Genomic DNA, 20,579 nt, shown 5'->3' with positions numbered 1-20,579 from the left:
ACCCCTCGTTCTGGGTGATGAGATTCGGAAAACAGTTCAATCTCCACGTTTTTTTCGGAGGCCAACTCCAGAAGAAGAGGGAACCAAATCTGATGGGGCCAAAAGGGCGCAATCAGAATCATGGTTCCACAGTCTTGCTTGAGTTTCAGCAAAGTCTTCCCTACTAGAGGTATGGGAGGATACGCATACAGAAGGCCTGTTCCCCAATGTAGGAGAAAGGCATCTGACGCTAGTCTGTCGTGGGCCTGAAGCCGGGAACAGAACTGAGGGACTTTGTGATTGATCTGAGTGGCAAAAAGATCCACCAAGGGGGTGCCCCACGCTTGAAAGATCTTGCGGACTACGCCCATGTTCAGTGACCAATCTGTCGGCCAGACTGTTGTTTACGCCTGCCAGATAAGTGGCTTGGAGAAACATGCCGTGACGGTGTGCCCAAAGCCACATCTGAACAGCTTCCTGAGACAGAGTACGAGATCCGGTGCCCCCCTGCTTGTTGGTGTAATACATGGCAACCTGATTGTCTGAATTAAAATGATTTGATTGGACAGCCAATCTCTGAAAGCCTTTAGAGCGTTCCAGATCACTCGCAATTCCAGGAGGTTCATCTGAAGACCTTTTTCCTGAAAGGACCAAGCTCCTTCAGTGTGAAGCCCACCTACATGAGCTCCCCACCCCAAGAGGAATGCATCCGTCGTCAGCACATTTTGTGGCTGAGGGATTTGGAATGGGCGTCCCAAGGGCAAATTGGATCGAACCATTCACCATTGAAGGGAATTCCGAAAGTCGGTGGGCAGTTGGATTACATCCACTATAACCCCCGCAGCTTGATACCACTGGGAAGCTAAGGTCCATTGAGCTGATCTCATATGTAGACGTGTCTTCCCCCAAAATACCTCCTAGATGAGGAGGCAGTAGCAGAAGGCACTCGGTGGGAGAGAGAATCCATAGCATCATTATGCTTCTTGATCTTATCAACAAGATTCTCTACTTTTTCACCAAAAAGGTTGTCCCCCCGGCAAGGAACATCCGCCATTCGCTGCTGGACAGAATGATCCAGGTCAGAGACACGCAGCCATGAGAGTCTGCGCATCACTATACCTTGAGCAGCGATCCTGGATGCTACATCAAAAGTGTCAAATGTACCCCCTGGCCAGGAACTTTCGACACGCATTCTGCTGCCTGACCACCTGGCAAAAAGGCTCGGCCAGCTCCGTAGGGAATGCATCAACCAAGCCTTCGCTCGACACCCGTCATCGAGACTCCTTGGTACCAATGAGGAAGACGTGGAATTCTCACGCCTCCTCGGGGCCGGGTCCGACTAAGGTCGCCACTCGACGCCTCACTGCTACCAGCGCAAGTTGGTCTCTCCGCAGCCATTATATCTGCTCCCGACGTTGATGCTTCCCTCGATGCCGCCGACCTTTGTACCGATGTCAATGTCGAAGGACTGGACCAAGCCCCAAAAGCTTCTCTCATTGGGCTTCTCGAGACGCTTGGGTTCATTTCATCATACGAAGACACAGACTACAACGGCTGGGCTAGGGTCGGGCCCAAGGCACTGGATACACCAGGCGTGGGTACTGGTACCTGAGATGGTCCGGTTGCACCGCGTACAACGCTTGAAGCCACGAAAAAAGGGCACAAAAGGGAAGAACCCGATTGAGTGGCCTAAACTCCGGCCGCGTCGAGAAAGAAATAAAACTTATAAAAAGGAATTAAAACTAAGAAAAATACGGGAAGGTAATTTTTTTTTTTTAAGAAATGACGAAAAGAAGATTACAACGTTTGAAGCCGCTGGGTGTCTTCGATGACATGGAAGGAAAAACGGCTTTGGCGAAATTAAAAGGCAGAAAAAGAAGAGAATAGCCCAAACGTGCGGCCGTCGAAAAAGAAAGAAAATGTTAAAAGGGGGCTAAAACTAAACAGAACTACGGCATCCCCCCTCCCCTTTTTTTTTTAAACACTATCATACAAAATAAAGGGAAATGAGAAGAAAAAAACGAAACTCTAAGACTCTTCCTGGGCCTGAGAGGAGCGCAGAACAAACTACCGCACCTCAACGTGGAGAAAGAAAAACTGACAAGACATGCTCACGCAATGGGCGGGAAATCAGTCCGCGCACATGCGCCAGAAAACTCTGGCAAAACTTTGTTGTTATTTTGCTCGCAAAATGCCGATTCCTGGGCTGACGCGGATGTCAACCCACATGTGAGAACAAGCAGCCTGCTTGTCCTCAGAGTATTAACATTTATAAATGATCTGGAAATCGGAATGTCACATGAAATGATTAAATTTGCAGATGACACAAAACTATTCAAAGTTATTAAAACACATGCTGACTGTGAAAAATTGCAGACACCCCTTAGGAAATTGGAAGACTGGGAATCCAAATGGCAGACAAAATTTAATCTGGACAAACGCAAAGTGATGCACATTGGGAAGAATAACCCAAATCATAGTTACCTGATGCTAAGGTTCACCTTAGGAAACAGCACCCAAGAAAAATATCTAGCTGTCACTGTAGACAATATGCTGAAATCTTCTGCCCAGTGTGTGGTGGCAGCCAAAAAAGCAAACAGGATACTATGAATAATTAGGAAAGGGATGCAAAATAAGATCAAGATTATGATAATGTCTCTGTATCGCTCCATGGTGCGACCTCACCTTGAGTATTGCATTCAATTCTGGTCACCGTATCTCAAAAAAAGATAGAATGGAATTAGGAAAGGTTGAAAGAAGCGCAACAAAATGATGAAAGGGATGGAACTCCTCTCATATGAAGAAAGGCTAAATAGGATAGGGCTCTTCAGCTTGGAAAAGAGACAGCTGAGGGGAGACATGTTTGAGGTCTGAAAAATCCTCAGTGGTATAGAACAAGTAGAAGTAAATTGATTTTTTACTTTCAAAAAAATACAAAGACTACAGGACACGCAATGAAGTTACATGGAAATACTTTTTAAAACAAATAGGAGGAAATACTTCTTCACTTAACAAATAGTTAAAACACGTTGCCGGAGAATATGGCAACAGCGGGTAGCGTACCTGGGTTTAAAAAAGGTTTACATAAGTTCCTGGCAGGAAAGTCCACAGTATGCTATTAAGACAGACAAGGTGAAGCCACTGTTTGCCATGGGATTGATAGCATAGAATGTTGCTACTATTTGGGTTTCTGCCAGGTACTCTGTGAAATCACAGCACCCAGCAACATATCATAACCGATGGTCGTACTGGACAATTTATAATCTTCACCTCTTTTGACCCTGCTACCTGACCCAACCACCTCATATGATCACAATATTACTCTGTATCTGTTATTAACCAAAAACAACCTACCTCATATGATCACAATATCACAATGTATCTGTCATTAACCGAATTGGCAACAGCCTCTACGGTACTATGTAAGCCACATTGAGCTTGCAAATAGGAGGGAAAATGTGGGGCACAAATGTAACAAATAAATAACTAAATAAATAAATAAACTAGATTGGCCATGGTTGGAAACAGGATACTGGGCTAGTTTGATTTCAGCTTCTGTTCCTGCCAAGCTTGTTTGAAAATCCTGAATCCTGTTCCTGCCAAGCTTGTCTGAGTATCCTGAATCCTGTTCCTGCCAAGCCTGTTTGAAAATCCTGAATCCAGCTCCTGCCAAGCTTGTTCCAGTATCCTGAATCCTGTTCCAGTCAAGCCAAGTCTGTCCCAGCATCCAGTTCCAGCCAAGCCAAGCTTGTTAGTCCAGTCCTGCTTGGGGGGGGGGGGGGGGGGTTTGCCTCCTGCTGCTGCTCGACAGTAGGCCAAGGGCTCACGTTGTTCCAGAGTTTGTGACTGTTTGTTTAAAGCCTGGGATCATGACACAAATCACCACCAAAGTCAAACTTGGTGCAGTCAAAATCATAATTACACAGTAACAAACTGGGAATGAGAACTCTATACATCAAAGGAACAACTAGCTTTAGAGTGGGCTAGAACATACTCACCATTAGCCTTCTGAACTTGTCACTTTCGACTACCATGGCTTTGTTCTGGACATGTCTGGAAGGGCTGAAGGAAATTGTGGAATGGCCTAGTGGTTACAGCACCCATCTTGACATCCGGAGGTGGCCGGTTCAAATCCCACTGCTGCTCCTTGCAATCTTGGGCAAGTCACTTAACCCTCCATTGCCTCAGGTACGAACAGATTATGAGCCCTCCAGGGGCAGGGAAATACACAGTGTACCTGAATGCAACTCACCTTGAGCTAATACTGAAAAAGGTGCAAGCAAAAATGTAAATAAATAGATAATAGGTAAATTCAAGTTTCCCCCTCCTTACTGTCCATGCCATACCAGTCCTACACTTAAGGTGTCAAACTTCCAAGGCCTGCATACCCATGCTAAGGCACTTAGAGAAGGGGTAAAACTGAGGCAAGGACAGTGGCCTAACAGGATCATCTAGAATAAGGTTAGTGCCAGGCAGACTTCTACAACTGTGCCCTGAAAATGGCAAAGACAAGTTAAAATCAAGTATGCATATGTATTTCACATCATACCTTATGCTATGTGTTTATCTTGTTGGGCAGACAGGATGAACCGTATTGTTTTTTTACCTGCTGTTATTTACTATACTGTCCACTCTGCAGACTTCACTTACCTAGGAACCAAATGGTGGAACTCCTTACCACCCAAAATAAGAAATTTACACAAATATACTAGATTCCGCAGAATCCTCAAATCATTCCTATTCAAACAAACCCTCACAAAGAACGACCATATCCCAAACAATTAATTATTACCTGAATTGGTTATTACTCTATTTACCATTAACTTTCTCTTTGCTTCATGTACAATTTCTCATTCATAATAGATTTTCTAAATGTTAAACATCCATAGCTATCCCAGCATGTTTATGACATTGTATTGTAAAATTGGATTCTTACAACAAATTACTTTCTTATGCATTATTCTTTGTTATGTATCCTATACTGTTTATTGTAAGCTACACTGAACTCAAACTTGTTTGGGATAATGTGGGATATAAATGTCACAAATAAATAAATAAATATGTTACTAAAGAAGACAGAGTAACCAAGGATTCTTGTGCTCTAACCAAATGGGCTTGCCGGCCCCTCTGAGAATTACCAACTCTTGTTGGTGTGGTCTGAGGTAGTCATCTTCTTGACTCCTCCTGAAATCTATACCTTAAAGAGCACTATGCCTTTTATTAGGACACATCAGCAGACCAAAGATCTACCCCTACCCCTAAATTTAGAAGGACTTGGTCATTCATAAACATCTCAAAGGTGACCAAAAACTGACTTTATTTTTATAACCATCAGAAGAAAGCCCAATTCCGCCAGAACAAAAACATTACCTTCAGAAGGGGGAGCGTACTGGACACAGATACCCTATTCATTCAAACTATTCAAGATGACTAATCTCTAACACAAGACCTAAGAAGTGCTACTGTGAAATAAAGGGAGAACCGAGCCCTCAGGACTAAACCCATGTTCCAGTCTTGCATGCTCAACTCTCCAAAAGAGAGTATTCTGTTAGAATAGTGAGTGAGGTTCTATGCCTGTGTCCAACAGCCAGGCTCAGCATTCTGCAAGTGTTGTAATTTTATCTTCATCCCAATCTCTTGTGGAGAAAGAAGGCTGAAGAAACAGATCCCTCAAGGGGAATAGTGTTTTCCCCCAAAACTAAACTTGCAGAGGTTTCAAAATCCAACATAAGTCTCTTATGCGGTCCTATTTCACAACACCTGTGTGACAAACAGCAGGTTTGTTATCCTGTAAACTGTATTATTTCTTGAAGTGTATTTCTCTAGTTTGGCCAGCAGATGGTGCATGTTTTATTTTAAAGCTGTTACAGAGAAATGATTGTTCCTTAAGTTTAACACCGAGAGGAAGTAACCTGCAGTGATGTAGCCAGTTAATTTTTTAAAATGTTGTTCTGGGCTCTGACTGGCCCAGGAGCCTAAATTCTGTCAGAATGTATTGGCTTTTTCCTCAGTCTCAGCTTGGAAGTAGAAAGAGAAAGACCTCTTCACTGAGACCCTGTGAGCAGTTATATTCTGTAAACTGTGGACAGCTATATTTCCTGCACTTCCCAGGCACTATCCAGATAGTGATCAAATGTTTAGATACTTTTTACAACTGATCCTTATTCAGTTATCTGTTATTTGCCTGTTATTTTCCATCTGTTTTTATAGTTCACTGTTCAATATTTTTTATGACAATAAACCTTTTTTAGTTTATTGACTCTGCATGTCTGGACTAAGAATCCTGGTGATTTGTGTGTTGAGTCTGTGAGTGCTGTCTAGGAACTGTGGGACCACTGGGAGCGTGGCCCCAGTAACCTAGAAATCACCGGGGATAACGAGAGTGGGAAACTCGCCCAGAGGCAGATGGGACCCAGATGGTGGGAGGAGGGTGCTAGTATAAAGCACATGCCCATGTGCAGGCAAACCTCAGCTGTGCTGGGGATAGACCCTCTAAGTGGCCGCAGGGTTAGCATCAGGTGGGTGGCTAGGTGCTCCGTGACAACCTGACATTAGATATCCTTGCTATGTTGTCCTATTCTCCCAACAGCCAAGAATGTAAGAGAGAATGGAAAAAAAATTCCAGGAAGGAATCGCCTTACTGGGGGGAAAAAAGGTACAGTACCACTCCTGATTGGTATATCCAGACTCCCAGAAGAAACATGCATAGGAGACTGGATGTCAGACCTGGTTCTACCAGGATATCTAGCCCTGCCCCCCCCCCCCCCCAGCTCTTGATTTTATTTCTTTGATGAAGTATTTATCTTGGAGATTCACCAAGCCAATAAGAGGCCACTCCCAGAGAAACCCCACTTGACCTCTAGTAGAGCCTCAGCTATTTCTTCCAGTCCTTACACCTCAGGGTCCCAAAAGGAATTGGCTCAGAAAAATTGCTCTGACCAATAATGGTGTCAGTCATATGTGCTGCTGCTAGGATCTATAGGGTAACTCCAGCTTCAGACCAAATCTGGCATGTACCAGAGCACCTGAGGACTACTAGATTTCCTCAGCTTTGTTCCCATAAGAAGATAGCATTTTCTTGCCTATCACTACCTGAACTACCTTCTACCATGCTCAAGGCCAGGACTACTAGAGTGCTAGATGGCTGACTTTAGCCATTGCTTGTGATTGACAGGGGAGTGACTACCCTATAGTAGTGTTGTGCCCAATGGATAGCACTGAATGTTTTTCACGGAGTGGTGCTTATTTAAGAGAATAATCATTCTGTTTAAAGATTTTTAGGAGGTTTTTGATCCATGATTACTTTTTTACTGTGGCCAAATAAAGAGCCGCAGAAAGAGTGGAGTATTGTGACTATTATTGCCATAATACTATGAGGTCTTTTTCCTCCTTTAAAGTGTTGTGTTTTCCTTCACTTATCAGTAGTCGCCTTTAGCCTAGATTGTCACCACTTCAGCTGCACCAGACCACAGCTCCCATCCCACCCTATCAAGTTCACCTTTATAATACAAACCAACCATGATGGGGCCCCCTAGTTCACTTCTTGCCAGAGACAAAGAGATAATTGTGAAATTCACCTGCTCAGACTCCTTCCAGTCTTCCTAGAAAAAGAGAAAGTAGTCACGTGATATTGTGTTAATCGAGGTTACCCTACCAGGTAATTGGACTAATGACCAAAGAAAATTATACGAGTTAATTTCTTTTTATGCAACTTACTTTGATAGACTTGTTATTTTGGGAGATATTAATCTACATCTGGAATGCACTTTTGATCAAGATGCTAGTTTATTTTTAAAATTTTTGAATTCTTTAAATTTTCAATTGGGGCAGGTAACACCTACTCATATTAAAGGTCATACATTCGATTTTGTAGGATGGCTGACACAGGTTTATGTTTACATCACTTAACTGAAAGGAGTCTGGACTGGACATGGAAGAGAGGAGATCCATGTTGAGCTTCTGATGTCCAAGGTTACAAGACCACATTCTCCTTAGGAGACCAGAAGGCTCCCCATGTCACCCGAAACTAGGAATGACAAAACTGTTTTTCAGGATAATTGTCAACACATAGACCTGGATGAGAGGTGATCTTCATGATGACTCGGCCTATCATTGGCCACAGAGGAAGAACAGAATAGATGTCCAACCAGCCACTCCTGGAGGAGAGCATCCAGGCTCAGTGAAGCCTGTTCCTTTTGTTGGTTGAAGAACCTGGGCACCTTGGCATTCTTCGTGGCCATCAGATCCAAATCTGGGACCTTCCAGAGCTCCAGTATGAGCTGAAGCACTACATCAGCCAACTCCCAATCAGTTTCTACTTAGAAAATCCACTTGTACATTCAGGCATCCTGCTATATGCATTGCTGATAAGCACAGGAGATGCCTCTCTGCCCAACTCATCAAGTTAGCAGCCTTCTCCACCTATCTCTTGTTGCTTGATGACAAAAGCGACCACAGTCGTGTTGTCAGAGAACACCCTGAATGAAGCACCACTCAGGAAAGGACTGAAAGCCTTTAATGCATTTTGAATGACTCTAAGCGACAGATGATTTACAGGGTACTGAGCTTCCTTCTCCAATCAGGTCCCCTGTGACAGATGAGAGAGGTAATGCACACCCCAGTGCAGGCATCTGTGGTCATTATCTCAAGGGAAAGGGAACTCCTTTGCTCAGGTTCTCAGACAACCACTACTGCATGTTGTGCTTCATCTCCTGAGACCACGGTAGGCACAGGCTGTAAATCTGAGAGACTAGAGACCAATGATTGAGTACAGATCACTGCAGAGAGCGCATATGCGCTCACCCCAGGGCTCCACCTCCATTGCCACCATCATTGAGCCCAATACTTACTCATAATTCCAGACTCAAAGGCAATTTTGTCAAAGGAGAAGCAGAATCTGTTGTTGCAGCTTCAACTGCCTGCACTCTGTGAGAAACATCCTCTCCTATCTTGTGTCAAATAGCACACCCAAATATTCCAGAGACTGAGAAGAAATGAACCTGCTCTTTTCGAAATTTACTACCCAGCCCAATGACTGAAGGAGTTGCATGATAGCTGATGTTGCTGCCTTCCTGTCAGCCAAGGAAGATGCTCGAATGAGCCAGCCGTCTAGATAAGGGTGAACCCTTATGCCCTGATGACACAAGTAAGCCACAACTACCACCATCACCTCGGAGAAAGTCCTTGGCGCCGTCGCTAGACCAAAAGGCATAGCCAGAAATTGAAAGTGTTGCCCCAAGATTGCAAATCTCAACACCGATGAGGCAGCCAAATACAAATGTGAAAATACGCCTCTTTGAGGTCCAGCGCCATGAGAAACTCTCCTGCACACAAAGAAGTTATAACTAAGTGCAAGGTTTCCATCCTGAAGCAAGACACCCGGAGGCAACTACTAAGGCCCTTGAGGTCCAACATTGGCCAAAAGGAGCCCTCCTTTTTTGGCACAAATGAAGTAAATGGATTATCTCCCTTGCCCTACATGAGGAACTGGGATGATGGCTTCTACAGTGAGTAAGGCCTTTAAGATGCCCCTGACTGCAGAACCCTTGGCACCCCTTCAGCAGAGAAACTATAAGTAGAAAGGTGCAATGGGATGAGAATGTTCCAGCTTGTAGCCTTCTCTGAGCACCTCTAGGACCCACTGGCCCAATGTGATCTTGATCCACTCCTCTACAAACAGGTGAAGACGTCCACTACAGTAGAGGAGTGAGCCTGCCTCACATCAATGTAAACCACAGGAAGCATTGGAGATTCTTCCAGTCTGGGAGGGCCAACTTCTTGTCCCCCCCACCCCCACCCCGAAAGACTCTTTGCTCTAGTAGTGAGATCTTTGACAATACTTGCAACTGCCTGGCCTATAACGCTAACTCTCCTGATACCTACTGTGAGCTGAGTGTGAACGGAAAGACAATTTGAACTTATCTTCAGGGAGTTTCCCCCAGTTCCTTTACCAGTTTGCTGAGATTCTCACCAAATAGCCACTTACCTTGAAAGGGCGGCTTCACCAGGTGAGACTCAGAAGCCACATTCGCTGACCAGTTTCATGTAGGTTTAATGGTTCCATGCGTGCTTCATTGAATCAAAGAAGCATTAAACCTACACAACTGTAGGAACATTCTGCAGTCTATATGGACATGGATAAATAACGAGAAGCGGTAACAATACAAAAAGAGATATGAATAGTAGTGACTCTGCATGAATTTCATGTTTGGTGAGGTTTAGAAATATATGAGTGTATTGGTTCAATATTGTTCACAGCGTTTTGGTGTAACCCGGTATGATATTATACTGAAGATGAAACAGTTGGTTAATCATTGAAGAGAAGTGTGAATAATTGGATGAATAGATGGGCAAGAATGTGTGTTGAGTGAGTATGAATAGTGTGATTTATTGAGTTTTTAAGTCATGTGATATTCAGATCTATATGATATGAAAAGTAGATGAATAAACAAATTTGCATTTATATAGTTGTGTTGGTGAAGTATATATAGCATCAGCCAAATAAGCCATCACCACCTCCACCTCTGAGGCACATAAGCCCCTCCTGAGAACCAGACTGCTGATGCCACTTCAGGCACACTCTCGCCACAATGGAGCTACAGATCATCACCTGCAGACTCATGGATGCTACCTTGAAAGTCTGCCTCAAGGCACTTAGCCTCCTGTCCTGAAGGTCCTTCGGAGCAATGCCCCCTTTCCACCAGAAAGGTAGTCTTCTTGGTTACCACTGTCACTAGTGAATTCACCCTGTGCAGTCAGAATTTCTCCTCCTCCTCTGGCACCAATGGGTAAAGACAAACTATGATGCTACCATCCTTAAGCCCCATATCCAGAGACACCCATTCGGCTGTAATTAAGCACTGGATAGATGCATGGGGAAAGCCCTAGATGGACTCCTGATGCCTTTCATTATAAAAGATTGAGACTGATACTGAAGGGTCTCAACAGAACAGCCAAGGCATCTGAGATGAGGGATCCAAATTCCTCCTTATGAAAGATCCCGAGTACCTTAGGGTTATTCCCCTTCTTCTGGAGGCAGCTCCCCTTTCTCCAGAGGTTCCCAGTGAATGCATTGACGTTATGTCCAAAAAGGGAGGGGAGTGGGAGGAATCCCCATCCCCCTGTTCCTGTAGATCCAAACATGACCTTTAGGCACAGAAGGAAAGCTGAGCAGGAAGGAAGAGGGGCCCTACAAAGAACTCACCTGTCCCTGCTTCAAAAGATATGCCTGATGTAGGAAAAAGAAACTCTAGGTAAAATGGAGATACCAAGGCCCCACCCCCTCCTGCCAGGCCCTGAAAGCACAAAGTGGTGCCAGAGTGCTACATGGGAAAGGCTCCTGCCTGTTCCTCACTGGCACACTGAGGCGGAAAAATGGCCGCCGTTGCCTCAGCTTGTTGGGACGTTGAGCATAGCTGTGAAGCCACAGAGCCAAAAGGAAACAGCACAACCAGCATCTTACCCAACCTCTTCTGCCAGTTCTTGTGGTTTCGCTGGCTTGCAAACCGCACAGCATCCTGACATTTACTGGTGAGCTCCACAGCAGGAGCACAGTTTCACTGCCTTCACAGGAGCTGCCATGCACTGCTTCCACCACCGCTCCAATGGCCATCAAAATGCCCAAGACTAGGGCAGACCTTCCAAGCCCTGCTGCTGCTGACCAGAACACAGGAAGTCAGACCTACCACTGCTGACTGGATCACCCCTGAAGCACTTTGGCTGCACTTCTCCATCGAGTTCACAGGAATGCAGCAGAGCTTCACTGCCCCCACCGGAAGCTGCCCGCCCTCTCTAGCCCCAAAGATACTGCTCCAAAGGCTGACGATGTGCCGCTCGCATTTTGTTTTTAAATTTGAATTTAAGGTTACTTGAGAAAGAGAAAAACATGTATTGGGGGGGGGGGGGGGGGGAGAGGATGCTGCAGGCCCAAGCAGAAAGGGGTCAGGAGACTTCCCGATATGCCTTCAGAATGGAAAGCTACCCAACCTGCTCAACCAGGAACCAGCTAACCAACTAGACTAGAAGCTACTATTCAGAGCTTACAGCTGTGAAGTATGCCCATTCACATGCTGCAGATAGAAAATACTGAGGAGTCTCACAGGGATTATGTGTTCCAGCTCAGCTCTGTATTCTCTATCTTCACCTGTTGGTAGAAAGACATGACTATTTCACAAGTTCTGGAATAGTGGGAAGGATGATATGAAACCCTGTTTAAGTCTGTACATGTTCTCAATCAGATTGCCTTGTCTAGCCGTAAAGCACACAGTGACTGCAGAATCCACATTCTTCAGCACTAGAAAAATGTCATGTATCACCAACACACACACTAGGCATGACTCTCTCCTCTGTATGCTAATACATGAAGCAAAACAGTAAACTGTTATTCTAACATGTTCAGCTGTAGAGCAGCCAAGACAAACAGAAGCTTAGTTGTAACTAGTAGACACACAGTATAAAAAGGTGAGCATGGCCATAAACTGAAGTACTTTACTGCATGGATACTTGTGAACCATCTGTGAAATGTCAAAGTAAACAGTAGTAACTGGCCTTAATAGAGTTGTAAAGTACACTGAGTTACACAGATTACTTTAACACAGGGTGGTTCAATCTGTTAAACACACATTTATAGCAGTGAGTCTCAGATACATTTAAGCAATTTAGGTTTCACTCTTGCAGTACCTTTATTTTAGCAGTGTATTCCCCTCTGCCTCCAAAAAGTCCAAGACCACCAAGTAAAATATCTGTGTCAGCACAGAAACGGATTGCCTCTACTGAATGGGCAGAGTATCCCCAGCCACCACCATGACCTAAAAAAATTTGTTAAAAATTACTAATACCTTCAGCAAATTACTACTGCACATTATGAGGCCTATTTAGCCTCTGTGTTAACTGTTTCGGGCATTCACAGCATCTTTCCATACAGTTAATGCAGAGACAATTTCCTTATTGTGCAATAACTGCATTGCAATAACACCTATTTAGGTGATGTTGACTAAGACAGATTATCTACCATATTATTAGTTAACACTAATATCTATTAGTTAACACAGTAAATATCTCAGTGTTAAGCCTAAGGCACAGTCCCACCCCATCCTCTACTCCATTCTAAATTAAGCTGTTAAATGCAGAAATTAGAGCATGCTGTCCGTGCATGTTAATAACTAATGCACCTTAACATATGCAGGCCAATTTACTAAGGCTAAGAGTTTTGTCTTAACACAGGTACCTACTTTCAAATCTATTGACAACGCTATAGTCTTCCTTTGCGTAAACTTTCAGCACTGTCTGAGTTTCCTCTTCCGTGCTTGCTACTCCCATTTTTAAGTCTTGCAGAGCAGCTAAAGTGTCAAGACAACCTGGAATGATATGACATGTCTATTAGATAGTGTGACAATGGTAATTTTTACATTTTTGCACCTTCTTGGTTTTAAGGGATGATTGCAGAAGTTGTATTAAACAGATGACTCATCACTTTATACCCATCACTCCTCATAAAAAGAACAACTGCATTCCTAAAATTCTTGCTTTTGTGAACCAAGAGCTCTAGTCACCAGAGGGTATCCTGTCAGTCTTTCCACAAAAACCTTCTAGCTGTATAAGGGTTATGATTCTTAATACTGTGGGGGGGGGGGGGGGGGGGGGGGGGTAATTTTGTAACAGATCATGTAGTTTGAGAGGACAACTCTTATGTGTCTTTACAAAATATAGTGAATGATACATACCTGTAGCAGGTGTTCTCCGAGGACAGCAGGCTGATTGTTCTCACGACTGGGTGACGTCCGCGTCAGCCCCCACCAACCGGAAGAAGCTTCGCGGGCGGTCCGCATGCAGGGCACGCCCACCGCGCATGCGCGGCCGTCTTCCCGCCCGTGCGTGACCGTTCCCGCCAGTTGAATGACAAGCAAAAATGATGAAATGCAACTCCAAAGGGGAGGAGGGAGGGTAGGTGAGAACAATCAGCCTGCTGTCCTCGGAGAACACCTGCTACAGGTATGTATCATTCACTTTCTCCGAGGACAAGCAGGCTGCTTGTTCTCACGACTGGGGTATCCCTAGCTCTCAGGCTCACTCAAAACAAGAACCCCGGTCAATTGAACCTCGCAACGGCGAGGATACAACAGAAATTGACCTACGAAGAACAACTAACTGAGAGTGCAGCCTGACCAGAATAAATGCGGGTCCTGGAGGGTGGAGTTGGATTTACACCCCAAACAGATTCTGCAGCACCGACTGCCCGAACCGACTGTCGCGTCGGGTATCCTGCTGGAGGCAGTAATGCGATGTGAATGTGTGGACAGATGACCACGTCGCAGCCTTGCAAATCTCTTCAATAGTGGCTGACTTCAAGTGGGCCACTGACGCTGCCATGGCTCTAACACTATGAGCCGTGACATGACCCTCAAGAGTCAGCCCAGCCTGGGCGTAAGTGAAGGAAATGCAATCTGCTAGCCAATTGGAGATGGTGCGTTTCCAGACAGCGACCCCTAGCCTGTTAGGGTCGAAAGAAATAAACAATTGGGCGGACTGTCTGTGGGGCTGTGTCCGCTCCAAGTAGAAGGCCAATGCTCTCTTGCAGTCCAATGTGTGCAACTGACGTTCAGCAGGGCGGGTATGCGGCCTGGGGAAGAATGTTGGCAAGACAATTGACTGGTTAAGATGGAACTCCGACACCACCTTCGACAGGAACTTTGGGTGGGTGCGGAGCACTACTCTGTTGTGATGAAATTTGGTATATGGAGCATGAGTTACTAGGGCTTGAAGCTCACTGACCCTACGAGCTGAAGTAACTGCCACCAAGAAAATGACCTTCCAGGTCAAGTACTTCAGATGGCAGGTATTCAGTGGCTCAAAAGGAGTTTCATCAGCTGGGTGAGGACGACGTTGAGATCCCATGACACTGTAGGAGGCTTGATAGGGGGCTTTGACAAAAGCAAGCCTCTCATGAATCGAACGACTAAAGGCTCTCCAGAGATGGCTTTACCTTCCACACGATAATGGTAAGCACTAATCGCACTAAGGTGATTCCTTACTGAGTTGGTCTTGAGGCCAGACTCTGATAAGTGCAGAAGGTATTCAAGCAGGTTCTGTGCAGGGCAAGAACGAGGTTCTAGGGCCTTGCTCTCACACCAAACGACAAACCTCCTCCACTTGAAAAAGTAACTCTTCTTAGTGGAATCCTTCCTAGAGGCAAGCAAGACCCGGGAGACACCCTCAGACAGACCCAACGTAGCGAAGTCTATGCCCTCAACATCCAGGCCGTGAGAGCCAGGGATTGAAGGTTGGGGTGCAGCAACGCTCCGTCGTTCTGCGAGATGAGAGTCGGAAAACACTCCAATCTCCACGGTTCTTCTGAGGACAACTCCAGAAGAAGAGGGAACCAGATCTGACGGGGCCAAAAGGGCGCTATCAGAATCATGGTGCCGTGGTCTTGTTTGAGCTTCAGTAAGGTCTTCCCCACCAAAGGTATGGGAGGATAAGCATACAGGAGGCCGGTCCCCCAATGGAGGAGAAAGGCATCCGATGCTAGTCTGCCGTGTGCCTGTAGTCTGGAACAGAACAGAGGCAGCTTGTGGTTGGTCTGAGAGGCGAAAAGGTCCACCGAGGGGGTGCCCCACTCTCGGAAGATCTTGCGTACCACTCTGGAATGAAGCGACCACTCGTGCGGTTGCATGACTCTGCTCAGTCTGTTGGCCAGACTGTTGTTTACACCTGCCAGGTATGTGGCTTGGAGGAGCATGCCGAACTGGCGAGCCCAACGCCACATGCCGAAGGCTTCCTGACACAAGGGGCGAGATCCGGTGCCCCCCTGCTTGTTGATGTAATACATTGCAACCTGATTGTCTGTCCGAATTTGAATAATTTGGTAGGACAGCCGATCTCTGAAAGTCTTCAGTGCGTTCCAGATCGCTCGGAGCTCCAGGAGGTTGATCTGCAGATCCTTTTCCTGGAGGGACCACAGACCCTGGGTGTGAAGCCCATCGACATGAGCTCCCCACCCCAGGCGAGATGCATCCGTCGTCAGCACTTTCGTGGGCTGCGGAATTTGGAATGGACGTCCCAGGATCAAATTGGTCCTGATGGTCCACCAGAGCAGTGAAGTGCGGCAACTGGTGGAGAGGCGGACGACATCTTCTAGATTCCCGGTGGCCTGAAACCACTGGGAAGCTAGGGTCCATTGAGCAGATCTCATGTGAAGACGAGCCATGGGAGTCACATGGACTGTGGAGGCCATATGACCCAGAAGTCTCAACATCTGCCGAGCTGTGATCTGCTGAGACGCTCTGGTCTGCGAAGCCAGGGCCAGGAGATTGGCGGCCCTCGCTTCGGGAAGGTAGGCCTGAGCCGTCTGGGTATTCAGCAGCGCTCCTATGAATTCCAGAGACTGGGTTGGCTGGAGATGGGACTTTGGGTAATTTATCACAAACCCCAGCAGCTCCAGAAGTTGAATAGTGCACTGCATGGACCGGAGGGCTCCTGCCTCCGAGGTGTTCTTGACCAGCCAATCGTCGAGATATGGGAACACGTGCACTCCCAGCTTGCGTAGGTAGGCCGCTACCACCACGAGGCACTTGGTAAACACTCGTGGGGCAGAGGCGAGCCCAAAGGGCAGCACACAATACTGAAAATGCCGTGCGCCCAGGCGGAATCTGAGATACTGTCTGTGAGCTGGCAGTATCGGGACGTGAGTATATGCGTCCTTTAAATCCAGGGAACATAGCCAATCGTTTTTCTGAATCATTGGCAGAAGGGTGCCCAAGGAAAGCATCCTGAACCTTTCTTTTACCAGGAATTTGTTCAGGCCTCTCAGGTCTAGGATGGGACGCATCCCCCCTGTTTTCTTTTCCACAAGGAAGTACCTGGAATAGAATCCCTGCCCTTCCTGCCCGGGTGGTACGGGCTCGACCGCATTGGCGCTGAGAAGGGCGGAGAGTTCCTCTGCAAGTACCTGCTTGTGATGGGAGCTGAAAGACTGAGCTCCCGGAGGACAATTTGGAGGCAGGAAGGCCAAATTCAGGGCGTATCCGCACCGCACTATTTGGAGAACCCACTGGTCGGAGGTTATGAGAGGCCACCTTTGGTGAAAAAATTTTAACCTCCCTCCGACCGGCAGATCGTCCGGTACGGACACTTGTAGGGCGGCTATGTTCCCGTGGATCCAGTCAAAAGCCCGTCCCCGGCTTTTGCTGTGGAGGCGCAGGGGGCTGCTTAGGCGCACGCTGTTGACGAGAACGAGCGCGCTGGGGCTGTCCCTGTGCCTGACGAGGCCTTCGGGCCGGCTGGTTGTACCTACGCTTCGCAAAAGAATAGGGTGCAGCCTGCCGGGCCCGGGAAAAACGTCCACCTGTGGAGGTGGATGCTGAAGGCGCCCGGTGGGAGAGCTTGTCGAGAGCGGTTTCCCGCTGATGCAGTTGGTCCACCATCTGCTCGACCTTCTCACCAAAAATGTTATCCCCCCGGCAAGGGACGTCGGCCAGTCTCTGCTGGGTGCGGTTGTCCAGGTCAGAGGCCCGCAGCCATGAGAGCCTGCGCATCACTATACCTTGGGCCGCAGCACGAGATGCCACGTCACAGGTGTCATAGATACCCCTGGACAGGAACTTTCTGCACGCCTTCAGCTGCCTGACCACCTCCTGATAAGGCCTGGACTGCTCCGGCGGGAGCTTCTCGACCAGGTCCGCCAGTTGTTGCACATAGGTCCGCATGTGAATGCTCATATAGAGCAGGTATGATTGGATGCGGGTCACGAGCATGGAGGATTGGTAGGCCTTCCTCCCAAACGAGTCCAGAGTGCGAGACTCCCGCCCCGGGGGCGCCGAGGCGGTATCCCTCGAACTCCGTGCCCTCTTGAGAGCAGAATCCACGACCGCCGAGTCATGGGGCAATTGGGGCCGCATTAACTCTGGGTCCGAGTGGATTCTGTACTGGGACTCTGCTTTCTTGGGAATGATGGGATTAGATAGTGGTCTCATCCAGTTCCGAAGCAGTGTCTCCTTGAGGACAGTGTGCAACGGTACCGTGGAGGACTCTCTAGCTGGTGATGGATAGTCGAGGACCTCGAGCATCTCAGCCCTCGGCTCATCCACAGAGACCACGGGGAAGGGAATGCAAATAGACATGTCCCTTACAAAGGAGGCAAAGGAGAGGCTCTCAGGGGGCGAGAGCTTCCTCTCTGGTGAAGGCGTGGGGTCCAAGGGAAGACCCGCAGACTCCTCTGAGGAGAAATATCTGGGGTCCTCCTCTTCCCCCCACGAGGCCTCTTCCTCGGTATCGGACATGAGCTCATGTAGCTGAGTCCTTAACCGGGCCCGGCTCGACGTCGAGGTACCGAGGCCTCGGTGTCGTCGAGCGGTGGACTCCCGCGCCGGCGGGGACGAAGCTCCCTCCATCGACGTCGACGGGGACTCCACCTGCGTGGCGGTCGAGACCGGCGCCGCAAGCGGCGGCGGTGTCGACGACCTCGGCACCGGGCTAGAGCTCGCCGGCGCCGGCACAGCCTAGCGCATCAGCCCTTCCAGGATCCCCGGAAGGATGGCTCGGAGGCACTCGTCCAGGCCCGCTGCCGGGAAAGACGGGGGGGGCCGGTAGAGGCGTCGGTGCCGGAAGCTGGTCGGGTCCAGGAGACTGCACCGAAGTGCTGGGACCCTGACGTGTCGGTACCTCAACTACCGAGGGGGACCTTTCCTCTCGACGCGGACGTTTCGGCGTCGACTCCTCTCCGGTACCGAGAGCCGGATGCATGGAAGGCGACCGATGACGGTGCTTTTTGGATTTCTTGCGGTGCCCGTCATCGGTGCCAGGTGGCATGGAGGAGGAGGAGGTCGATCCCCCTCGGTCCCGAGGAACCGTGTCAGACAGGGTTCGGTCCCGAGGGCCATGGGCCGAGGGAGTGACCGGGGCCGATTGCCCACGCGGCCTCTCACCCCTACCCTCGCCGGAGGACCGGCGGGCCGACGGGACCTGTGCTCCTGGGGTCGATGCCATCGGTGCCGATTTCTCGGGCATCGATACCGGTACCGAAGAACCGGCCTTCAATACCGATGCAGTCGAGGTCGACGTCGAGGGGCCGGCGCAAGTTCCAAAAAGACGGTCCCGCAGAACTTGCCTCGCAACCTGAGTCCGTTTCCGGAGACCAAGACACAGAGAACACGACTTGATATTGTGCTCCGGCCCGAGGCACTGGAGGCACCAAGCGTGGGTGTCGGTCTGCGAGATCGGCCGGCCGCACCGACCACACTTCTTAAATCCACTCGGGACCTTCGAGGACATCGACGGAAAAATCGCGTCGGCGAAGTTAAAGTCGTCGATGGTGGCGGTAATCACACCTCGAAAAAGTAATCGACCGCGCGGCCACAAGGCCGCAGCGCGACGCCCCCGCTCGAAAACGAGGGAAAAATAGAGCGCGTGCTCTCTCTCTCTTTTTTTTTTTTTTTTAAAAGAAATTCGGAGCGCGCGGCAATCAAAACTAAACAAAAAATAAACAGAATTCGCGTAAACGCGACGGCTTTCCGGGGCTGACGAAGTGAGAGCGGCAGTAGCACGACTCTCTCCAGGCGCGGAAAGAAAAGGACTGGCGGGAACGGTCGCGCACGGGCGGGAAGACGGCCGCGCATGCGCGGTGGGCGTGCCCTGCGTGCGGACCGCCCGCGAAGCTTCTTCCGGTTGGTGGGGGCTGACGCGGACGTCACCCAGTCGTGAGAACAAGCAGCCTGCTTGTCCTCGGAGAAAAGAGGTAAACTGGCAGAAATCATGCCTAAACTGAGGTCACAGACATTTACCCTTGATTAGAAGTAGGCATAAATGTTAGCACAAATCATGATCCTGCTCCAAACACACCTACACATGGAGAAATTAGACCTTACCTGCTAATTTGCTTTCCTTTAATCCCTCCGGACCGGCCCAGGATTGGACTGATGGGTTGTGCTCGCCTACCAGCAGGTGGAAACTGAGAAAAAAACTCTATAAGAGCCCTGGTCATGTGACCTTACCCTCAGTATTTGAATAACAAAGCAGAAAGGAAAAGACAGACCTATTTTCTGTGCCATGAGGAATACAAGCAGCCAGAAAGCACCACCAAACAAAACGTGCTTATAATACGGCGGAGCTGTGATCCCGCGCTCACCAACAACTCATTTCAGAGCTGAGGTATGGCCAACTATGTACAGATTTATGAATTTACGAATTTGTTTCACTGAGAAAAGATATAAACTGGGCACTTGCAGAATATTTAAGTTATAACCCTGTAACTTGGAGAACATTTAAGTATTTCCTTAAGACTGTCTAACTCACAGAAACAGCTCTGTAAACGACAGTTGAATATCTGTACACAGTAAAGTTGAATATATATCCTGAAAGATAACACGGGAGGGGCCTGGGCCGGTCCGGAGGGATTAAAGGAAAGCAAATTAGCAGGTAAGGTCTAATTTCTCCTTCCTTAGCATCGCTCCGGACCGGCCCAGGATTGGACTGATGGGACGTAACAAAGCAGTAGTCCTAAGGTAGGGACCCCCGCAAACCAGCTGTGAGTACTCTTGATGCGAAGATGGCCTCCTGACGACACTGAACATCCAGCCTGTAATGCTTAAAGAACAAATGAAGAGGAC

The 20,579-nt window shown here is 48.0% G+C and overlaps 1 protein-coding gene across 1 annotated transcript in view; it reads right to left on the bottom strand.

The window, feature by feature from the left end:
• MYCBP2 (MYC binding protein 2) overlaps positions 1-20,579 on the bottom strand; it is a 937,772-nt gene that overhangs the window by 602,756 nt on the left and 314,437 nt on the right. The window contains 2 exon segments of the mRNA XM_030200587.1: positions 12,658-12,785; positions 13,209-13,334. Of these exon segments, the coding sequence (XP_030056447.1) occupies positions 12,658-12,785; positions 13,209-13,334 (254 nt within the window).

This window comes from Microcaecilia unicolor, chromosome 4 (genome assembly GCF_901765095.1).
Source record: "Microcaecilia unicolor chromosome 4, aMicUni1.1, whole genome shotgun sequence".
Classification (NCBI taxonomy): Eukaryota; Metazoa; Chordata; class Amphibia; order Gymnophiona; family Siphonopidae; genus Microcaecilia; species Microcaecilia unicolor.
This window is presented reverse-complemented; position numbering and strand designations above follow the sequence as displayed.